Source organism: Capsella rubella, unplaced genomic scaffold (assembly GCF_000375325.1).
Source record: "Capsella rubella cultivar Monte Gargano unplaced genomic scaffold, Caprub1_0 scaffold_7, whole genome shotgun sequence".
In the NCBI taxonomy this organism is placed as follows: domain Eukaryota; kingdom Viridiplantae; phylum Streptophyta; class Magnoliopsida; order Brassicales; family Brassicaceae; genus Capsella; species Capsella rubella.
The window spans coordinates 5,356,084-5,378,306 of NW_006238917.1; the positions used below are offsets into that span (position 1 = coordinate 5,356,084).

A 22,223-nucleotide genomic window follows, 5' to 3' on the forward strand; every position below is an offset into this window, starting at 1 on the left:
ACTGGTTATTTGATTCGAGAAATAGCGTAATGCACAAAGGCGAAAGTACCGGTCCGATTGCAAAATAGAAATCGGTTAAGAACTAAACCGGAGTTAGAGTAACGGAATATACTTGAGAGACCTCTCAGTAGAAGGCACTGAAACTTTCACTTCTTCTTCTCCCTTCTTCTTCTTCTTCTTCTCTCTCTCTCTCTCAGTCCCCTCTCCATAGTTTCAGTTACGATCTATAAACTTTCCAACTTCGGGTCGGGTTTCAAATGGGAAGTGGAAGAGATAGAGAGGACCCTTTATCATTTACCAGCAATCCATCTTCGGCCTCGTCTCCGGTCACTGTGTCCGACTACCTCGACACCTTTCTCGGCGAACCCACTTCTCGCTCCGGTAGCTTTCAGAGCGATAGCTTGCTCGGTGGAGGCGGTGGAGAGAGCATTAACGACTCTGATTTCGGATTCGCTCGTCCTGATTTCCGATCGGAGCAACTCGCTGGAACAGTACAGTTTTACGAGAGACATGTTTTCTTGTGTTACAAAAAGCCCTCTGTTTGGCCCGCTAGGATCGAGGCTGCTGAGTTCGATCGATTGCCTAGGCTACTCTCTGCCGCTGTATCGGCCAGAAAGGGTAGCATGAAAAAGGAGGTCAGCTTTCTTATCTGCGATTTTCTGATTCCATCTTCTTCTGATTGATTCAGCTTGTTTGCTGTTGACTTGAACCCATATTCCAATTCTATTGCTTGATTCTCATGGATTTAGGTCTGATTCTTTCCAGTAAGTTTGATTCTTACTTTGAGAGTTTTATGGTCCGGTTCTATCTCCCAAATCTCGAGCTAAAATTACTTGTTCTCTGTTGTTTTGGCTTTGCTTAAAGTATCTGTTTTAAGATCTTAATAACTCATAAGAACTCCTTCCTGGTGACTCTTGCCATTTCTGTTTTGGTCAGATAGGGTAAAGTGGGTAAAGTGTCTACTTTTATAAAGATTCTATAGGTAACAACATAATAACTTGTGTGCTTCAAGATGGGATCATAGAACACGCTACTACGTTTTTGAGCTTTGATGTACAGTGGTTTTATTCTTTTCATGTGCTATGTCAGTGGTGAACTTAATTGGAGATGGAGTCTCTAATCGATTTAATTGATTGTTTATCATTGGATACTCTTATGATGAGGCTCACAGTCTGGCATCTTATGATCTTTTAAGCGTTGTGCCTCATGTTTTGTTTGTTTATTCGTCTATTGCTCTGTAGACTCGACTCACAATATGCGAGGGACATGATGGGACAGAGACATCCAATGGTGATGTACTTATCTTTCCTGATATGATAAGATACAGGTAATGGTTATAGTACTGCTAGTTGGAGATTTCTTTGCTCTTTTTTTTCAACAGTCGGAACTTGTTTTTGACAGTTTCAATTCAACAAAAATGCAGAAGGTTGACTCATTTTGATGTGGAAACATTTGTGGAAGAGGTGCTTGTGAAGGATGGTGAATGGCTGCCTGGAAATCCTGGATTGCTAAAAGGCTCATATGTCTTTGTATGTTCCCATGGATCCCGAGACCGGCGTTGTGGGGTTTGTGGGCCGTCGCTGGTTAGTAGATTTAGAGAAGAACTTGAGTTCCATGGTCTTCAAGGTAAAGTGTCAGTTAGCCCATGCTCTCACATTGGTGGTCACAAATACGCTGGAAATGTTATCATCTACAGATCAAACATCAACAGAGAAGTCACAGGACACTGGTGCGTAAGGAAATACATATTTATTGACTGGTTTAAAGTGACATACTTCTTTCTTTCATGTGATTTTATAATAATTGTTCATTAAGGAGATGAAGAATGTATTTTTAAAAGGTCTTGGTCTTGAAAGGTTGTGATATTTTAATAGCTATCTTCAAAATTAAGATGTGGATAGAACATGGAAGTTCTCTGCGATGCCCAAATCAATCATACCCTGTTTATGAATTAATGATAGTATCATTCTTGTGTTTAGGTATGGGTATGTGACTCCAGAAGATGTACCTATTCTCTTGGAGCAGCACATTAACAAAGGCGAGATCGTAGACCGGCTATGGAGGTAATAAATATATAGTTTCTTGGTCTGCTGAGTTTCTCGCAGTTTCCATATTACTTGGTAATAGGTAGAGTAACTTATTATCGTTCTCTGCTTTTTTAGGGGTGAAATGGGTCTATCAGAAGAAGAACAGAAGAAAACTCAAAAAGGGCGGTTTCAGCTAAATGGTTCAGTCCATACGATAAAGAGCAATGTGAAAGTGACTCAGCAATCATCATTTCCCAGCGCTGATGTTTCCTGTTGCCAGTCACGAGCTGCAGAACCTAATGGTTGTTGTCAACAAAATGGGAATAGCTCTTCATGTTGTCAAGACGACACAACTCTGATGTTGTCTCTGGAAGCATCAGAAGATAATCAACTTGAAAGTGAAAACAACAATGAGAAGCTTACACCGGGAAGAAAAGTTGCAGAAAAGACTTTCTTTCGAATTAATAGTGACAAAGGATCTTCCACACGTAAGGTTTGTGGAATACCAACATGGCTAGAGAGCTGGGAGAGAGAAGATACATATGCTGCCCTTGCTGTTGTTTGCGCTGTTGCTTCTGTGGCTGTTGCTTATACTTGCTACAAACAGTTATAATGAAAATAATTGTAGCCCTAAGATGATTATGTTCTTATCAAACATTGCGATCTTGTTTCAGCTTTCAAACTACATTTCTCCTTCTGTTCGAGAGGACGATCCATGTTAAAACTGTTTGATAATATGTATCAACGTTATTTCTGTGCTCCTACTTCTCATGCTTTTTTTAATAGCTTTCCTTTTTTTTTTTACTTTCCACATATTATGAAAGAAAAGCTTAGAGTATTCAGAATTTTCCATGAATGGCATTGACAAAGAATTAAAGAGTTATCACATTTTCAAAATACTAAACGGATTTGCAGATTGCAGAGAACAATTTGATAATCTATTGGCAGTTTTCTTGCTGAAAGTTCTCAAAAGAAATCAAACTCCAGATAATTACTCTGGTCAGACTTGACACTGGTAGATGTGGCTGCTGCTGGAGTAGCAGGAGCACTCTCAAGATCAACCGGTTTCGGTATCTCTGGTGGGCTAGCGCATCGAACCAATGCCCAATTCACTCCTTCGAAGAAAGGATGTTGCTTCATCTCAGTTGCACCACGCTTATACGCTAATCTATGCTGAGGTTCCTTCACAAGCAGACTCCTAATCAAATCCCTAGCAGCAAAACTGACAACTGGAGATTCAGGGAAACGAAGAGGTTGACCCACAACGTTAAAGAGTGTTGCTCGATTTCCAGATCCTTTAAACGGGGTTTTACCAAACAATAGCTCGTACAGAAAGATTCCAAAAGTCCACCAATCAACCGCACTCCCATGCCCTTCACCTTTGATGATCTCAGGGGCTAAGTACTCATGTGTGCCAACAAATGACATTGAACGAGCGCTTGTAGGCTCTGCAATGAGCTCAGGCAACGGACTAACCTGGTTTCCAGTTTCATTTTTCATCTTCTTGTCTTTCTTGGATTTACTTGAGAAAAATCGCGGAGAAAAGCATGTTGTAGGAGCAGAAATGCAAGATGGCTGTTGGATGCAAGCAGGTTGGGCACAATAACCCGAGTTCCTTTGCCCTTCAGACACGAGAGCAGTTGATCTGACCACTGTGGGGCTAACAGTACACCTCAAAGAAAGGTCGAAGTCAGAAAGCATAACGTGTCCATCTTCTCTCACAAGAACATTCTCTGGCTTAAGATCACGGTAAATGATCCCAAGCATATGAAGATATTCCATCGCAAGAAGTACTTCTGCTACATAAAACCTGGAAGAAAAGTAAAAAAAAAAAGCCAAAATGATTTAACACAAAAAGAGGTATCTAGGGCACAACACTAAATTGATTCTGGTTCAAAAAATAACTCCTACTTTGCTGCTTGTTCCGAGAATCGCTTCCCCGGCTGTCTCTGTCGAAGAGTATGCAAGTCACCTCCAGGACAGAACTCCATAACCAAACATGAGAACTTATCAGTCTCAAAATGACTATACAAAGTTGGGAGAAAAGGGTGGTCAAGACATTGCAATATCTCCCTCTCGGTCTGAGCTCTAAGAAGCTTTTTACGACTAGCCAAAGCCCCTTTGTCCATAACCTTCATTGCAAAATAACACCTTGTTCCATGCAACTCAGCAAGATGGACAGTTCCGATGTCCCCACACCCTAACCTCTTCAAGAGCCTAAAATGGTTCAAACCTAAAATACCATGTTTTGTTCGGACAGCTTGTATGGCTTCCCATCTCACATCATTCGCCTTGTGAGGCTTGTTGTTGCTACTTAAGCTACTACATGTGCTCTCATCACTGATGTCACTGCTTGTGCTTGGTCTATATGTGTTACTCTTTCCGCTTTCAGCAGGATCAGACTGCTCATTAAGTTTAACTTCTCCACCAGTTTTACTGTCACTGCTTGGAGCAAAAGATAAAGTAGAAGATACTTGATCTGCCAAAGTGTTGACTGAGACACTATGACTGGAATTGGAAAACGATGCTTCCGAGGTTTGCTTATTAATTTCTGGGAGAACTCCAGAACCAGACTTTGAGGCCATGAACAGAACCAATCTACTTAACACCCAATATTTGCTCTTAACTCCAGTAATCAGTGCTGTCACCGCTCCCGACAGATAGTGACCTGAGCTCTGCATTGAGCAAAACATAGCGTCTGTTACTTAGTCTTAAAAGAAAATTCCCAGAGCAAAAACAGTTGTAGCAATGGATCTCATATCGAGAAGGAATACTTATAGAGTTAAAAAAAACCTGAAAACAATTCAGATACAGATGACATAAATTAAAATCATGGCAAAATCAGCAATCAAGAGCTCTTATTACTTTGTTCCCCCTAACAAGAAACATTCTTTACCACAGAGATGAGCAGATAAACAAAAAAGCACTAAAAGTTGCTATTTTAAAACAAGAAGATAACCTCAGAGCTGAGGTCATAGCTCAATCAATCATTACTAAGGAATTGATGTTGAAATCAGAAGATCAAGCGTTAACCACATCAAATTAAGAAATATCATTGAAAATTGTAGTTTCCATATAGAAAGCAAAAGGTCGAAAGAAACAAGTTACGGATCTTGAGCTGAAATCTCAGTGACAAGTAATTGAGTAACATATACTAACTCTTAACTCAAAATTAATTCATCATTTCTACATCAGGGAATACAATTCAGACTCTCTGACTCTCCAATTAACAAAAAGATAGCATAAAACCCATAGTCACAGATTTCATGCAAAGTCTGACTTTTTAAACAGATCTCAGAAAAGTAAGAACAATCAAGAAAAGCCCTTCTGGATCTAGGTAGGCAGACCCACAGAAACAAAAAAAATATATAATGAAGAGGAGAAATATACACAAATCGTTACCTTAAAGAAGAGCTTTGGGAGAGAAAGATCTTAAGAGTTCAGGAGTTAGACAGAGAAAGAAGAAAAAGGGATATACCAAAAAAGGAAGGAGATGACTTTCATCATCATGTATCAGTAAAAGACTAAAAGAGAGAGATTGATGAACTCATCACCTTCTTCCTTCCATGGAAACGAAGAGAGAGAGAGAGAAAGAGAGATGAAATGAATCAGAGAGTGAGAAATGAGAGAGTTGGGACCTAACCATGAAATGAGGAGAGAGGTGGTCAAAGCAAAAGTTTTCGACTTTTTTTAGGGCTTTTTCATTTCTCTTTATTATATTTTCATGTATTTCTCAATTCTCACAACTGGAAGACAGACAAATTAGACAAAAAGCTTTTGTGATTAACCAAAAAAGAAATAGATAAGGATGCCTCATGCCTTGTAATTTGCAATGACAATAAATCTTATCTCCATGCATAGAGAGATGTACTATACTACTATTTTCAATGTTTTTGAGATTTGATTATTTTATTAATTAGTAGTTACTCTCTGTTCTTGTTTGAATCGACATCACTGATAACTATTCATAGTCCCCAAATTACAATTAAGCAAGAATGGTAAATTTTAATCAACTCATTGCTTTTAAAAGATGTATCTTTTGGTCGGGTCCTTGCAAAGGAATCTCTTTTCTCTTCTACTCTTTATCGGATTTTTGGAATATCCAAATCTTATTTATATAAAGTGCATACAGCAAAACCATATAATGCGAGTGTGTCTGTGTACAGCAGTATAATAATATGTGCTGAACAATCTAAATATAGAAACAAGAAGATTAGTGTGAGAGAAGTAAATGTAATAAGGTCCCCAACAGAGACAATCTGACAAAGATGGATGAAGAATTGATTGAGGCATTATCATGTTTCTCCAACACAAAAGTCCCACTTCTGAAAACTTTCACATCCCCTCCCTAACAATTAACAGCTCACTCCTAAATCCCTTAATTTCCCATCAGATGAATTCTATCTTTATGTTGTGTGGCATGGCATGGCTCCCACCCTCCAAATTTTATAATTCTCCTCATCATATCTTATTTAAGAGATGGACTGATGAGACAAAGTTATAGCCTTTCAAACACTTCGATTTCAAGGAGTCATTTTTTTCTTTAATTAATTGACAACAACACCACATCGAAAACAAAGAAAATAAACAGCTTCATACAATAATGTTACGAGACTAGATACAAAACTTTGGTTCGAGATGTAACTTATCCATGTGACTGTCACTCTTTCTTTCCCATGTTTTCTAGCTGTTTTGATGTTTACTCAGTAACTTGGTCAAAAATTACAAAGCCATTATGTATACTACAATTGATACCTTAGCCTCAGCCGATGCAGCCTTTCCTTTCTTGTTTACTTCACCATGACCATGACACCGAAAGATTATGTCGCTTTGACTTTGTTCTCCAAGATGCATCACCAACCTAAATCTTATCCTCTGTGCTTTGGCCTCTCCTTAGCACTCTCTCTAATGGCATTTCTTTTCTCTTCCCTGTAACATATTCAACCATTTAAGAACAAATGGGCACATAAGAAGGTTTTCTCTTTCGTCTGTCAGGGAAACACTGACTGAATTTTTTTACCTAGCTTGAGCAATTTCATTCTTCCATTGTGATCTCTTCTTCTTTTGCTTCCTTGGTTCTTCCACAGTACCACTTTTGGTTTTTATGTCTTTATTCCTTTTGTCTTTGTGAGTCTCCTTTGACCTTCGAAATTTTTGTTTGTTCTTGTTTTCTTTAGTAACAGAAGGCTTCTCCAACTCCTCAATGGCCTCAGCCTCATCATCATCATCACTAGACGACACCCGAGATTGCTCCGTTGTTTCAACTGGCTCATCATTTTCTGAAGGCTGCATTGCATTGCTCATCTTCTTCAGCTGCAGAACCAAAAAGGAAGAGTAAAACACCTTAGTGAAATCACTATTGACATTTCACAAAACATATTTTCGTCTATCCGCATTAAACGGCAGGATCTTTTGTAGGGAAAATCTATTCACAGGCTAACCCAAATTGTATACCTTTGCAACAAAGAAACCGTCCATGTTGTGTACATGCGGGTAGAATCGTCTAGTCTTCTCTAAAGAAGGGTGGAATTGGTGTTCTCTAAAACTGTTAAATCTGATGACATACAGTAAAACAATTGTTTTCAGATGACGAATCATGAAATTTTGCTATGCAGATGAAAACATAAATTACCCTGGTTGGCCAAAATCAAGTCCACATGGAACAAGTTTAACATCCCTCTTTTTCAGGGCATAATCGATGACAGCTTCATTCTGCATAATTTGTTGTACAAATAAAAAATAGTGACACAACATGAAGACTGGAAAAGAAAATTTTGGAACAAATTAAAGTATGGTTCACCAACCTCAGGAATCATAATAGAGCATGTTGAATAAACAATGTATCCACCGGTTTTGGAATTGGCGTCTACCAAATCAATCGCACCAAGTATAAGTTGCTACACGCAAAATAAAAGAGTAGGCTAGCATTACAAACCACATGCATCTTTCTTGATGACTTGATCTCTTTGCAATAAGAGAGTGTAATCATGCCATTTTCATCTTTATAAATTTGTATCTTTATATATTTGGATTGAATGTAAATAATGTTTTTTAGTTGATTTTGTTTAAGGCAATAACCTACCTTTTGCAAATGGGCAAATTTATTTATGTCATCAGCACTTTTGGAGGTTTTAACCGATTCATCTTTTGATATAACCTGCATTTTGTAGAAGTGGATATCAAACTACGAACAGAAATTTACTTAAGAGACTATAAGAGGGTCGGGTCCAAAATTTCTTACTCCAGTTCCACTGCAAGGAGCATCCAACAATACTCTATCAACCGAGTTCTGACCTAAAACCTTGGGTAACTGAAAGGCAAAGAAAATTAGATAAATACAAAAATGTCAGGGAATAATAGAGAAGCAGTCTTTAAAAATTAGTTAATAGAGAAGCAGTATCATCGATTGAAGAATTAAGGTTCAAGAAGCTAACCTCTCTTCCATCATAGTTACAAACTATGGTATTTGTCACCCCCATGCGATGTAGATTGGCAGAAAGTGACTTAAGCCTAGGTACTTTCATCTCGTTCGCGTATATTATGCCTGGTTATATAATCATTATAACATTAGGAAAACTGATAAAAAAAATATGGGGATGGATGAACAATGAACCAGGAACCGATGAATTCATACCTGTATTTTTCATTAGTGCAGCAACATAAGTTGTTTTACCACCAGGGGCAGCACTGCAGTAGCATAAAAAATTGTTATAGATATCACAATATACTAGTTGCATATGTCTCCCATCACGGGACAATCAAATTAGCTTTGTCTTTTTGACAACACTTTGCATCAATCACACATAATACGTCAAACTACACTTGAATATCAACCTGTGGTAATGTTTGGTCATCATATGTATGGTTATCTGAGACATAAATATAGTGCATTTATGTATATAACTACTTACGCCATGTCCACAACTCGCTCTTTTTCTCTAGGAGCAAGGGCCATCACTGGCAAGAAGGAACTAGCACTTTGCAACTGAAAATGTACCACGAACATACTTAAGTAAACAACTAAGAATACCCATAAAGTGTGAGCCGGAAGTACAAAAATATCAGACAATCATTTACCATATAGAAACCAGCCAAATATTCAGGAGTTGCCCCGATTGGAACTTGTGAATCATAAACGATAAGTCCAACCTACAAAATTTTGCTATGATCAACTACAGATGGTCCACAAAAATGTTAACGCAAATTGAATGGAAGACAATCTGCAAATACTACTTACTTTTGACCACTTGCTTAATGGGTCCAGATTAACTCCTCTGTTCAAAAGTACATCAGCCAGATCCCGTCTCCGAGTCTTAAAGAAAAACAAACAATTGCATAAATTGCATACCTCAACAGTCAAAGAGTACTTATTTCTAAACACTATAAAGCACAAAAAAAGTTCACCTTGAGAGTGTTAGTACGTATAGATGTAGGTCTTTTCTTTTCAAAAGCTTCAATTAGTTCCATGAGTTCAACAACAGGAAACATCTGCCAAAATATCACAATTAAAGAGAACATACTATATTCTACGCATAACTTAAGACCAAAGCGAGCGGAAAGAGAAAAGTCAGAGACTAAGGAATAACCTCGACTAAAGTTCCGATAAGAAACGCATTATAACCGTAATAAGAACCAAGATCAGCTTTAAGCTGCTCAACATAATCCTTCCTCTCGGCTCCATCTGGCCTCAAATCCTTAAAATTCGACAGCACTCTAACAACTGAAACATATATTCGTACCATTAAACTAAGAACCTGAGAGGATGATTCCTTAGAAGATCCGAAACAATCCTAATAATAATATTACCCCAACAACCTCAAAAGGAATAAAATTTGAAAAATGTTACTCACTCTCTCTAATCCTCATTTGTAAGCTAGGAAGATCTGGAGGCCTACGAGCCTCTTCTTCAAGTTCCTAAACAATGTAGAGAAATAGAGTGATTACATAAGTAATTAATCTGTGTCATTTGCACGAGAGACAGCAAATGAACAAATTCATAATCAATCGTCAGAAAAATGTTACCTTTTTGGTTGGTAGCTGAAACTCATCAGGTTGTTCCTTAATGTTCATAGTGAATTCATCTTTTGCATCTTGTTCCTCCTTTTTACGTTTTTTATCAATAGCTCTAGATTTTTTCTCAATATCGGATTCATCAGAGTCAGAATTCGAATCAGAACCCAAAGTTCCCTCCACATCATCGCTGCTACCATCAAGAAAGTCGTCAGCCAAGGGCTCTGCATCATCATCATCATCATCATCGTTTCCTTTGTCTCCATCAACATCTGAGAAAAAGTCAGAACCTGATTCAGACCCTTCATCTCCTTCATTAGACTGTTCAATTTCCTCTTCAGTAGAAACTTCAGGCTTTTCCTCCAAAATGCATCTTCTCTGCTTCTTCAGTGGAGGCTTCCGGGGTTTCGCCGCCTTCTTCATTAGAGGGGACTTTGAATTAGTAGTCCCCTTCTTCTTGTTACGCGTAAGAGCAGCCATGGAATCAGTTATTACAGCTTAGGGTTTAGCGCGGCGAGGGTTTAGCAGAAGTGCAGAGCTAGAAGATGGAGGGTAGGTAGAAGAAAGTACAGTAACTAACTTACACGGAGAATGAGCAGCAACGTTAATGGGCTGATTGATACTAATTAATGGGCCGTAGGTAGTCCAGTTTATTATGAGGTAGCCCAATAAATTATGGTGTATGATTTGCGCAACACTAACAGTACTACTTCGTGTTTTGGTGCTTTGTTGTGTTGGATAATTAATGATTTGAGTGTGTTATATGAGTGATTACTCGTAAATTTCACTAACTTCATGATTATAATCCAAGTAATATACTGATACATCTAAGAACTTATGTGTTCTTACATATACGTGTCAAAATACTGTTTAATCTCTGAAAAGCAATTTTCAAAACGCAAAAGCGAATTTTTAATCTTGTGAATTTCAAATCCCAAGAATAAAAAAGAAACTTATTTGTTTAAATGAAGAAAATTGTAATAATAGAAATGATCATAGTTGCATAGGTGAATGATTACAAAATAGAACCTAAAATGTTGTAGATATTAATTGACATGAAACAGACTGAATAAGACAGTGTATCCACACTGGTTAGAAAACAGATTACTTGAACGAAAATGGAAACAATCGTTTCATAATCTACAACCTTATAGATTTCGGAAACAACGATAGATATTGGAAATCAAAACAAAAACACAACGATCGATACAAATTCAATTGTGAGTACAAGACAGAACGATACAATTGTGGCTACAAGACAGAGAAACACACACACACTTATAATATGTTCTGACGCGCGTCCTACGCACAAAACAAAAAGAGTCCAAAGTCAAGGAATCAAGGTTTGTATTAAGCGGTGCGCCATGCATCAAAGTATTCCCATCGAACACGAACCAATTAGTTACATGTATAAAAGACTTTTGTAAAACTCTTTATCGCTAAATTTTGTTTTATAGCTGCTGCAAGTGATCGCCAATTAAATTGCAACTCTTACATCACCATATCATCTGTTACTAAGTTTATTTTATCTGTTTCATGAACATCTGTTACTCTAGTAAATCATTGGGATGCTAAATTTCTTTTTGTAACCTACTCTCTCTATATATCATAATCTTTAAATTAAATGGAAAAGTATGTAAACAATATTTGATAAGTTCAATTTCTTTTCGTCTATATTAAAAAAAGTCTTTATCTTATGTGGAACTGATTTTTGTTTCTTTCAAAACAAAGCAATAAAGTGAATACGAAGAGAAAAAATAATTACAATCAAAGCTATATATCAATTGTATAAAAATTGCTACATTTAGTATATGTAAGTGACATCATGCTAAAAATTGCTATAGTTAGTATCTGTTTATTTTGTTAAGTTAAGTGCCCGTTTCAATATGTAGAATCTACCTTCCTTCATACTCAGAATTCAAGATTTTACCTTTTTCACCCCACAAGTTGAAAGTTTTCTCGAAACAAAGTTTAGTGTTTTTAATGACTCAAGTGCAATGTCGATTATATAAAGTTTAGTGTTTTTAATGACTCAAGTGCAATGTCGATTATATAAAGTGTACTAGACTCTCTAGTATGCCCTTATATCTATCATCCCTATACTAAACATCAGAAACAAACTTCTTTTAGTGTCAGGTCACTAACACAAGTTGCTTACAAGAACATTAATTCTCCGGCAAGTTATCCAGTTCTCACCAGAGCCGACGTCTATTCTTTGAAGAAAAAGTAGAAAATGCCAGGCAATCTCCAAGTATCCAAGCCTCTGGAGCAGACGTTTGAGTCCAAGATCGTCATACCCGGTAAATGAACTCCTCTGTTTTGATTACCAAAAGAAAAAAAAAAACTCCTCTGTTTTAGTAAATTTTTTGTTCCGTGTGTAACGGTTAACGTCTTTAAGTAGTTTTTGACACCGGTTTTGGCGGTGCAGATGAAGAAGAAGAAGCAGAGGAGGATGAAAACGACAGTCCAATAGAAGAAGTCCGGTTAACCGTACCTATAACCGACGACCCATCTCTGCCGGTTTTGACGTTCCGAACATGGTTCTTAGGAATGTTATCGTGCGTGGTACTCGCCTTCGTGAACAATTTCTTCGGTTACCGGTCCAACCGGCTGACGGTATCTTCAGTCGTGGCTCAGATCGTCACTCTGCCTCTTGGAAAGCTCATGGCCACGACTCTACCAACGAGGAAATTCCGGTTACTCGGTACTAACTGGTACGGTTCGTTGAACCCTGGACCATTCAACATGAAGGAACATGTATTGATCACTATATTCGCTAATACCGGAGCCGGAGGAGCTTACGCTACCAGCATCGTTACCATCGTTAAAGCATTTTACCACCGGAGTCTTAATCCCACCGCAGCCATGTTGCTTGTGCAAACCACTCAGGTATATATATATGTATGCCACAATATAAGGACAACTCTAAAGTTAAATAAACTTTTTGCTGAAGTTAAATAATTTGTATTTTGTCATATAGTTGTTGGGATATGGATGGGCGGGTATGTTCAGGAAATTCCTAGTGGACTCACCTTACATGTGGTGGCCTGCAAATCTTGTTCAAGTCTCTCTCTTTAGGTTTGTGTTTTCTCTACTTTTAAACTATTCACATTTGTTTCCGTCACGAAATTATAAAAATTGTTTATAATTTTTGTGTATATGGATTAGAGCCTTACATGAGAAGGAGGAGAACCGTGAAGGCAAACAAACGAGGCTTAGATTCTTCTTAATAGTCTTCTTCCTGAGCTTCACTTACTACATAGTACCTGGCTACCTTTTCCCTTCCATCTCATCCCTCTCTTTCATCTGCTGGATATGGACCCGCTCCGTGACCGCTCAACAGATCGGTTCAGGCCTGCATGGTCTTGGGATTGGCTCATTTGGTCTCGATTGGTCCACGGTTGCTGGTTTCTTAGGCAGTCCTCTAGCTGTACCTTTCTTTGCTATAGCCAATTGCTTCTGCGGATTTGTCATCTTCTTCTACATCATCTTTCCTATCTTCTACTGGAGCAACGCTTACGAGGCAAAGAAGTTTCCTTTCTATACCTCTCGAACATTTGATCACACAGGTCACCGTTACAACACCACTCATATCCTCAACCAGAAAACATTCAACATCGATCTCCCTGCTTACGAAGGCTATAGCAAGCTTTACCTTAGCATTCTGTTTGCTCTGCTCTATGGACTCAGCTTCGGTACCCTTACAGCAACCATTTCTCATGTCGCCCTCTTTGAGGGAAAGTAAGAATGTCTTTTTTTTTTTACTTACTCTGCACCACAATATATATATCAAATTCCATCAAAAAAAATTTATTCTTGTTGTTGTGGTTGTTTCCATGAAGGTTTATCTGGGGGCTGTGGAAGAAGACAACATTGGCAACAAAGGACAAGTTTGGAGATGTGCATACAAGACTGATGAAGAAAAATTATAAAGAAGTACCTCAATGGTGGTTTGTCGCGGTTCTCGCTGTTTCCTTTGTGCTAGCTCTTTACGCATGTGAGGGATTTGGCAAACAGCTTCAGCTTCCATGGTGGGGACTTCTACTCGCTTGCGCCATCGCCTTTACCTTCACTTTGCCTATTGGAGTTATCCTAGCGACCACAAATCAGCAAATGGGTCTTAATGTTATATCGGAACTGATCATCGGGTTCTTGTATCCGGGAAAGCCACTTGCCAATGTGGCTTTTAAGACTTATGGTACTGTGAGTATGTCTCAAGCCTTGTATTTTGTTGGAGACTTCAAACTTGGCCACTACATGAAAATTCCTCCGAGATCTATGTTCCTCGTTCAACTAGTTGCAACTATTGTTGCTTCAACTGTCTCCTTCGGGTCCACATGGTGGCTGCTTTCTTCAGTCGAGAACATCTGTAACACAGATAAGCTCCCAAAGAGTAGTCCGTGGACTTGCCCCGGGGATGAAGTGTTCTATAATGCGTCGATCATTTGGGGAATCATCGGTCCTGGAAGGATGTTCACAAGTAAAGGCATTTACCCGGGATTGAACTGGTTCTTCCTCATTGGCTTTCTTGCTCCTGTCCCTGTCTGGTTCTTTGCAAGGAAATTCCCGGAGAAGAAGTGGATACAGCAGATTCATATTCCCTTGATCTTCTCAGCGACTAGTATCATGCCAACGGCCAAGTCTGTGCATTACTGGTCGTGGTTGGTTGTGGGGGCCGTGTTCAACTACTATATCTTCAGGAGGTACAAGAAATGGTGGGCAAGGCATAACTACATCCTCTCTGCAGCTCTTGATGCAGGCACTGCGGTTATGGGAGTGTTGATCTACTTTGCGTTGCAAAACAATAACATAAGCTTACCCAGTTGGTGGGGAAGTGAGAACACAGACCATTGCCCTTTAGCAAATTGCCCGACAGAGAAAGGGATCGTAGTAAAGGGATGCCCGGTGTTCTAAAACCTTGTTGCAGTTTACCATCTTCTCTGGAATTTCTCAGACCTGCAGGTGAGGGAAAACTACTGCCAAATGGTTTGATAGCCATAATAATAATTGTGTAAAGACTTGTGAGTTTGAGTGAAAATGTAAAAAATGATTTGGATTGTAAGTGACTCCGGATTTTCAACCAGGCATCGTGCAAGATATAAGAACAGCCAAAGATCATAGTTTAGGGATCTAAGAAAATGGACAACAAGAAGAAGCTCCAAGAAATTTGATTTCACTTGTCAATTTAAAATGCAGAGTCTCAGGATGTACAAATACTTTGAGCACTTGTGCTCTGTGGGGATTTTGAAAAACACGTAAACACGACTCTATTTCTCCAAACAAGAGTCCCTAAAAGCTTACGGTAAATGATAATGATGAAAAGCATAGGTATGACTTAGATACATCTGAGGAATGCAGAGTTGAGCCAGTCCCTGCAATTAAATTAGAGGACAGTGATTAGAAATGAGACACTACCATCTTGTACATTAAAGAAGAAGCTTTACGGATTCTCACACCTCGTTTACTAGGTGACATTGTCAAGATGATCATCAACGTCAGCGAGGTCCATCCATTTTCTCTGATGAAAAGCAAATCTGATAAAACAATATTAGCTGATGGCTCCTATAAGAGTAGCTTGCTGCCTCCATCTTGCTCTGATCATTCTCCAAGTAGAAGGGAAGATACTCACCAAGAAAAGTGGAGCATGGAGGAAATAGCAAGAAATGTTCTTGGCCACACCCACAAAGCCGCAACATCATCAAACCTTTCGTTCATTAACAATACCTAAGACCTTGAGCTAAGTAATAATCCTCTATCTGATTCATCAGAGCAACAACCCGAAGTCATCAATGTATTGTTTCAAAGTCAAGCAAAACAAGGTTTAAGGTCTCTATCTTTTCTAAATGAATTCCTAGTAGACAGACACTAAGCTCTATTAACAGCTGCTGGGGATTACTTCCCTGCCTGTCGTCAATTCAAATTTCAAAGCAATCAAGATCCAAAATTTACCATCTTTACACGTCAAACGCAATCAGATCCTAAGCTTCATAGTTTGGGTTTCAAACCTTCAAAATATGACGAGAGAGATCTCCAGTGGAGGACAAAGTTGATGTAAGCATTCTGGGAGATCTCATACCTCATTCCTGAGCTCGCCATTAATTCCCAATCCCGGCATTGACTCGATCACGAAGTCACTGACACTGAGTCAGTCCGTAACTAAGGAGATCAGGAAAGCCGCAATACAAATCGGCTGGACCTGTGGCGGGATTTGGGTACCCGTTTACCCGACCCGACTCGACCAAAGTAATGGATTCTTAAATATATATATTTTTGATTCCAAAAATATTTGGCTTGCGTAGAGGGAGAGAGGGAGAGAGGGAGAGAGGGAGAGAGTTGTTGTTTTCTAACTTAAAAAATGAGAATGGTTAAAGCAGCGGTTGCTGTCGGAGTATTGCTTCAAAGATAAAAACTGAGGTTGTTAGGTTTTATAGGTCAACAACGGTTATCTTCTCCTTCTCTGCCTCTGCTTGCAAACTTCAAACCTAAGCAAAAATCCATTTTTTCTGGTTGCTTCTTCGTCGCCATCTCACACCCAACTTCAACTTCTCTGACATTATCTCTACACCTTCCTCTCTTCTTATCTGGGGTTTTCCAGCTTTACTCTGTTCTTCTTCTGTTCTTGCTCAGTTTCTCAAGAGAGATCTAATCAAACTCTCTTTCTGATTCCGATATGAGTACTCGTTATTCCTCTCAGCTACAATCATCAGCCATTAGCTCCATCACTGTCTCCTCATCTTCTTCCCTCCATTCAACGCCACATGATGATAACACTCACATGGCTCCTCAGAGCTCTCCATCTCCTTCCTTCTTGATGAGACTGGCCATGAGAGTATCTAGAGCTAGGTGGTTCATTTTCTTGAGAAGGGTGTTTCATTACCAGAACGCCTCAAGATCCGATCTTGGCACCAATCCTTTCAATTCAGTCACTTGGATGATATCAGAGCTCATCGCTTTACTTGTACAGATCACTGTGATAACATCCACACTAGCCTTGTCCAAGAAAGAGAGGCCTGTTTGGCCGATGAGGCTATGGATCACCGGTTACAACGTCGGATGTCTGCTCAATCTTATGCTGTTATACGGTCGGTATCGTCAACATGACACTAGCCAAGGTAATGGATTTAGCTTTGGTGATATTGAGCAGCAAGAAAGAAGCAGAGAAGAGACCAGGTTACTAGCAAAAATCTTCTAATCAAAGATTGAACATTGTTCAGAAAACTTGGAATGTAAAGATCTTTATGCTAATGACTTATTCTGTGTGTGTGTGTGTGTGTGTGTGTGTGTTTCAGGTGCTCACATTTGATGAACAGATGCAGGACATCGCTGGAACTTTTCTTTGCGATATGGTTTGTGATAGGCAATGTATGGGTGTTTGATTCTAGGTTCGGTTCTTTCCACTATGCTCCAATCCTTCATGTCCTCTGCATCTCCCTGCTCACTTGGAACGCTCTCTGCTACTCCTTCCCATTTCTGCTCTTCCTCCTGCTATGTTGTGTTGTGCCTCTCATCAGTAGCTTCCTCGGCTACAACATGAACATTGCATCTTCTGACAAAGGAGCGTCAGATGACCAAATATCTAGTCTCCCCAGTTGGAAATACAAACTCATTGATGAAACTTCTGATTCTGCTCAAGCAAACAATGATCCGGTAAAAAGCTATAATCTGAATTCTGAAGTAGGTCAAATAGTCAGAAATCAGTGGATTTGTTTTTCTACCTGTAAAACTGCAAGTAACAACATTCTTGATGTTGCAGGAATGCTGCATATGTTTGGCAAAGTACAAAGAGAGAGAAGAAGTGAGAAAGCTTCCATGTTCGCATAGGTTCCACCTCAAATGCGTAGATCAATGGCTTCGTATCATCTCGTGCTGTCCTCTCTGCAAACAAGATCTCCCTAACTAAAAATAAAATCAAAACGAGAAAACAAGATTGAGAATCTAAGACCAAGTACCATATATTTGGCTGTTTTTAACTTTTGGGTTTTGTATCTAGACTGCTGTCGGTTACTTGTGTGAGTGTCATTTTTAATTTCCTTTTCTTGTGTATAGAAGAGCTTACCAGTAACCGTAACTCCGTAAGTATGCCCTGAAAAGCAGTTAAAAAAAAAAATGTAAGTAGAAAAATCAAAAATCATCATATCATGAACATACATACTGAATTTTGATATACAAATAGTTGCACAAAATTCATATTTGTTACTTGTTTAGATTCTTCTTTTGATCTTAAAGTTGACTTTTAAAAACGACTTTAACCGGATAATACACACCCAAAGACCAAACCAAACCAAGTAATAATAACTGTATTAGTCAGAATCAGACAAGAAGAGATGACGTCGTATAGGAAAGGTGACTAAAACGGCGCCGTAGTACAGCGCATAATGGAGGGAGGGAGAGTCATGCTTCACAACACGACGACGTGTGAAAGTGAATGTAATAAGCACTCTTTTTACAACTGGTGTCTGTGTCTCAACTCTCAACATCGAGTAGAAATAAATTATTTGATTACTATAGAAAAAAGAAGTAAAGAAATTGACGACAACAAACAAAATAAATTTTGGTTTCCATCATTTAAATTTTCTTTTGCAAATATTCTCTCATTCTGATTATAGAAAATCGTGTATGCCTAAATCGTGTATGCCTTTTAGTTTTTTTCTCTCTCTCACTTTGTTGTTACCAATAAGAGCTTTTTGTTTCGTGTTTTCCACCGCAACTACCGTCACCATCAACCGTCGGAGCCGCCGCAAGGAAGGCTCTTCATCCGCCGTGGCGTAAGGCTCATTCTTTCTTTCTTTCTTTTTTTCCTTCTTCTCTTTCTCCCTTTTCTACGATGTCCCGGTCGGTCGGCTCCCTCGTAATAAATCTCGTGTGTGTGTGTGTGTGTATTCCGGGAAAATCGCAATTGGTATAACAAATTTAAAAATTTGAGATTGAGAAATGAAGCAACTAATTGATCAAAATTCGTTATTCGCTGGGATTCATAGATCCATCATCCATGAGCTGATTACCAACTTTATATAACAAGAGAGATATATATATATATAGAGAGAGAGCTGTTGTATCTGAATCCGAACGATTTGGAATCTTAAAACTCGCTGGATCGCTTCTTTTTTTTCCTTCTTCTTCTCATATGCGTCGTTTCTACCAAGTTTAATCACTTCTGTCTTTCATTTCAAGACTAGATTCAGGTTTCGATCCTCACTGATTGTTTGGAATAGTTTCATCTGTTCTTCATGATCAGGGCATTTCTGACTTGATTTTGGGATTCCTCAACTTTGTCCTAGCTCATGTATTCTGTTTCTTAGATTTTGGGTTTTGTGTTCATGCTTAAATTATTATACTTGTTTCATGACTGTGATGTTTTAATACATTGGTTAATCTGGACTTTAAGATTAATGCATAAAGCTACGATCATCTCTTTTCTGCTTACTTCAGATCTGTAAATGATGATTCTTGTTTGCTCCTGTCACATCTTCTTCGACTGTTTTGCAAATATTGTTGGTTTTCATGAACTACAAAAAAATAATTACTTGTCATTGCAGATTTTTTTAAGGTGTACAAAGCATTGCCTTTTTGACAAACCAGGAAATGGTTAAAAGGTACTTTATCTTGTTCATATGCATGTGTGTCTTTTAATTTCTTTCAGGTTGTTCGAAAGTTCTTACATTTTTTTTTTGTTATTCAACAGACATGGGGAGTTTTGATTTACGAGAGGTATCATGTCGCAGTGCATAGACGGTTTCAAGCATGTATGCTCCTCTTTTTTCCGGTGTTTTGATATCGATATTTACAAACAATCTGGAGGCCTTGGAGACCCTGAACTGCTTGCCAGAGAGACTGTTTGTATGCTCTCAGCTTCTTTTCCAAATTTCTTTCAGCTTCCGTTCCCTTCTTTTTGTTCACTTATATGATTTGAAGGCATGCTATTTCTCTAGTTGATAAGAGGAATGCAAATTTTACATCTGGATATTGATCACTGAATCGTTTGGGTGCAGTTAGCGTGAGTGAGATAGAGGCTCTCTATGAGCTGTTTAAGAAAATCAGCAGTGCTGTGATTGACGATGGGCTAATAAACAAGGTATGAAGGAACCATATGCCTATTATGCCACTCACTTATACTCCCCACGAATCAAGCATATTGCTGCTTCCTTTGGACAGCCTTTTCTGATTTTCCTTGATGTGTCCTGTTGTAATTGTGGTTCAGGAAGAGTTTCAGTTAGCCTTGTTCAAGACAAATAAAAAAGAGAGCTTGTTTGCTGACCGGGTATGTTTCTTTCTTAATCCAAAGACATCGTGATCCATTTGCCAAGATCCTTTTTCAAAGTATATTGACACTAGCAACCACAGGTATTCGATTTATTCGACACAAAGCATAATGGAATACTGGGGTTTGAGGAATTTGCCCGGGCTCTCTCTGTCTTTCATCCAAATGCTCCTATAGAAGACAAGATTGACTGTACGTCTCTGATCTTTAGAATTTGATCCTAGAAACCATCTATAACAAATTATGTGATGTTCACATACTACATATAATCCGTGAAAGTTCATTAGTAGTTACCGGGAACGTTGTTCTGCAGTTTCGTTTCAGCTATATGATCTTAAGCAGCAAGGTTTCATCGAAAGGCAGGAGGTGAAACAAATGGTGGTGGCTACTCTTGCTGAGTCCGGCATGAACCTGTCAGACGAAATCATAGAGAGTATAATCGACAAGGTGTGATTCCTTCCTTCATTTTCCTGCTTCATACTATTTTTTTGTTCTACTGTAGTATAACCAACTCAAGATAACAGTTGCGAATAAAGTAAAGAATGATTTCTGAGTTTCTTCTTTGGCAGACATTTGAGGAAGCTGACACAAAACACGACGGGAGGATCGATAAGGAAGAGTGGAGGACCCTTGTTCTCAGGCATCCTTCCCTTCTAAAGAACATGACTCTCCAATATCTCAAGTAAGCTTCTAAAACCAAGACTAATCCGGGGTTTAGGCAATGCAACTTCCAGTTTTTCTGTATCACATAACATTAATCTCTCATATTGGGTGCAGGGATATCACAACTACATTTCCGAGCTTTGTGTTCCACTCACAGGTGGAAGATACCTGAGGAAAACAATAGCATATTTATTTAGCAGAGGCGACAATTTGGGAATTGTGTTTGTTTTCTGATTATGTATCATGTTTATTTGTTTCATTCTCTCTGAATATCTTCAAGATTTTGTTGTTACTTCTGTGAAAAATGAAAAGAAAACAAATCTGTATTTTTTTTTTTCTGCTCCTTGTTTTTGTTGATGCTTTTATCTCCTCGAATCTGTAGATGTACGTATTAAGACATGATTTCTATTATTAGCCAAAACTAAATTTAAAAAACCATGGAAAGAGCAAACTGTTGATAGAGAAAAAGAGAGAGAGAAACTCAACATGAATGATTTGGTAAAGCTCTAATCGGATTGGTTAGTCTTTTAGGTGGCTGTTGGCTTTTCGGTTAGAGTTGACAAAGTAATTAGCAAAGGTTATTTTCAAGTGAGTTGCTCTCTAATAGTGCAAAAACACGTTTACTTGAGCAGTAAACTACACTACTCTTTGCTATTATATATGTTTCCCTCTCTCAAAGGTCTGAATAGGTGTATCACAGAGTTGACAATCTCGCTTTTTTTGATCCTTTCCCCTTCAATTTGTTGCTCTCCTTCTTCGCTAAGTCTTTCTGAAATCGACATGGATTCAACAAGGAGTTCAGCTTCTTCCAAATCCACCGGATGCTATACGGATGAAATCGAGCTAGAGGCTCTGTATGAGGTGTTTAAGATGATAAACTTGACGGTACATCTATGATCTCAAAAACTTGATCCGAGAAAATCATCTGTAACACATATCTCATGTTCACATGCTTTACATACATAATCAAATGAAAATTTATTAATGGTTTACCTGAAATATTATTTGGCAGTTTCATCGAGAGACAGGATACAGTCGAAGTCCGTATGTTCGGCTATCTGAACCAAAATAGATACGAAGAAACTAGTAGAATTTCCAAGAAATCTTGTTCGTTGGAGACATGATAAAAGTCGTAATAAAACCAAGTTCAGGAGACCAAGAGAAAAAACCAGACTAGTCAAAAAAACAAAAACCCCAAAGCTGATGATAGAGAGAGAGAGAGGGGGGGTCGAACGAAACCAGATTTGAAAAGAGCGAGGCTGCGT

At 38.6% G+C, this 22,223-nt stretch overlaps 6 protein-coding genes and 2 long non-coding RNA genes across 12 annotated transcripts; 4 read left to right on the forward strand and 4 right to left on the reverse strand.

Moving 5' to 3' along the window:
* Positions 1-48: 48 nt before the first annotated feature.
* On the forward strand, positions 49-2,791 carry LOC17879150. The gene is made up of 5 exons (XM_006283680.2): positions 49-635; positions 1,242-1,327; positions 1,424-1,729; positions 1,980-2,063; positions 2,163-2,791. The coding sequence occupies exons 1-5, from the start codon at positions 258-260 to the stop codon at positions 2,638-2,640; spliced, it is 1,332 nt and encodes a 443-aa protein (XP_006283742.1). The 5' UTR covers positions 49-257; the 3' UTR covers positions 2,641-2,791.
* A 66-nt stretch (positions 2,792-2,857) lies between these two features.
* Positions 2,858-5,686, reverse strand: LOC17880725 (serine/threonine-protein kinase D6PKL1). Its single transcript, XM_006283512.2, has 3 exons — positions 5,430-5,686; positions 3,939-4,702; positions 2,858-3,837 (listed from the first exon to the last, which is right to left on the reverse strand). The coding sequence occupies exons 2-3, from the start codon at positions 4,610-4,612 to the stop codon at positions 2,994-2,996; spliced, it is 1,518 nt and encodes a 505-aa protein (XP_006283574.1). The 5' UTR covers positions 4,613-4,702; positions 5,430-5,686; the 3' UTR covers positions 2,858-2,993.
* Positions 5,687-6,595: 909 nt separating this feature from the next.
* Positions 6,596-10,563, reverse strand: LOC17880544 (25S rRNA (cytosine-C(5))-methyltransferase nop2). Its single transcript, XM_006283258.2, has 16 exons — positions 10,050-10,563; positions 9,878-9,941; positions 9,614-9,747; positions 9,432-9,515; positions 9,265-9,339; positions 9,105-9,176; positions 8,939-9,012; positions 8,662-8,714; positions 8,462-8,571; positions 8,269-8,337; positions 8,110-8,184; positions 7,832-7,924; positions 7,660-7,739; positions 7,482-7,581; positions 7,048-7,340; positions 6,596-6,956 (listed from the first exon to the last, which is right to left on the reverse strand). Exons 1-16 carry the CDS (start codon positions 10,515-10,517, stop codon positions 6,896-6,898), a joined length of 1,905 nt encoding a protein of 634 aa, XP_006283320.1. The 5' UTR covers positions 10,518-10,563; the 3' UTR covers positions 6,596-6,895.
* A 1,483-nt stretch (positions 10,564-12,046) lies between these two features.
* LOC111829236 (oligopeptide transporter 5) lies at positions 12,047-15,117 on the forward strand. The gene is made up of 5 exons (XM_023777897.1): positions 12,047-12,337; positions 12,466-12,926; positions 13,018-13,115; positions 13,206-13,778; positions 13,880-15,117. Exons 1-5 carry the CDS (start codon positions 12,271-12,273, stop codon positions 14,949-14,951), a joined length of 2,271 nt encoding a protein of 756 aa, XP_023633665.1. The 5' UTR covers positions 12,047-12,270; the 3' UTR covers positions 14,952-15,117.
* A 73-nt stretch (positions 15,118-15,190) lies between these two features.
* On the reverse strand, positions 15,191-16,405 carry LOC17877946. Of its 4 annotated transcripts, none has more exons than XR_002832738.1 (3): positions 16,043-16,405; positions 15,494-15,941; positions 15,191-15,409 (listed from the first exon to the last, which is right to left on the reverse strand). It is a non-coding gene; the product is annotated as an uncharacterized LOC17877946 (long non-coding RNA). The 4 variants fall into 4 exon arrangements; XR_002832737.1 differs by having other exon boundaries at positions 15,494-15,793; positions 15,987-16,401; XR_002832736.1 differs by having other exon boundaries at positions 15,494-15,571; positions 15,667-16,395.
* A 57-nt stretch (positions 16,406-16,462) lies between these two features.
* LOC17879322 (E3 ubiquitin-protein ligase At4g11680) lies at positions 16,463-18,194 on the forward strand. The gene is made up of 3 exons (XM_006284013.2): positions 16,463-17,207; positions 17,327-17,684; positions 17,791-18,194. Exons 1-3 carry the CDS (start codon positions 16,708-16,710, stop codon positions 17,935-17,937), a joined length of 1,005 nt encoding a protein of 334 aa, XP_006284075.1. The 5' UTR covers positions 16,463-16,707; the 3' UTR covers positions 17,938-18,194.
* A 394-nt stretch (positions 18,195-18,588) lies between these two features.
* On the forward strand, positions 18,589-21,396 carry LOC17879945 (calcineurin B-like protein 3). 2 transcript variants are annotated; one of them, XM_006284422.2, is made up of 9 exons: positions 18,589-18,802; positions 19,574-19,630; positions 19,720-19,874; positions 20,027-20,109; positions 20,236-20,295; positions 20,379-20,487; positions 20,609-20,742; positions 20,865-20,977; positions 21,073-21,396. In XM_006284422.2, exons 3-9 carry the CDS (start codon positions 19,751-19,753, stop codon positions 21,128-21,130), a joined length of 681 nt encoding a protein of 226 aa, XP_006284484.1. In that variant the 5' UTR covers positions 18,589-18,802; positions 19,574-19,630; positions 19,720-19,750; the 3' UTR covers positions 21,131-21,396. The 2 variants fall into 2 exon arrangements, with proteins under 2 accessions (XP_006284484.1, XP_023633676.1); XM_023777908.1 differs by lacking the exon at positions 18,589-18,802 and adding an exon at positions 19,144-19,219.
* LOC111829238 lies at positions 21,264-22,210 on the reverse strand. Its single transcript, XR_002832739.1, has 3 exons — positions 21,952-22,210; positions 21,445-21,883; positions 21,264-21,334 (listed from the first exon to the last, which is right to left on the reverse strand). It is a non-coding gene; the product is annotated as an uncharacterized LOC111829238 (long non-coding RNA).
* Between the last annotated feature and the right edge of the window lie 13 nt (positions 22,211-22,223).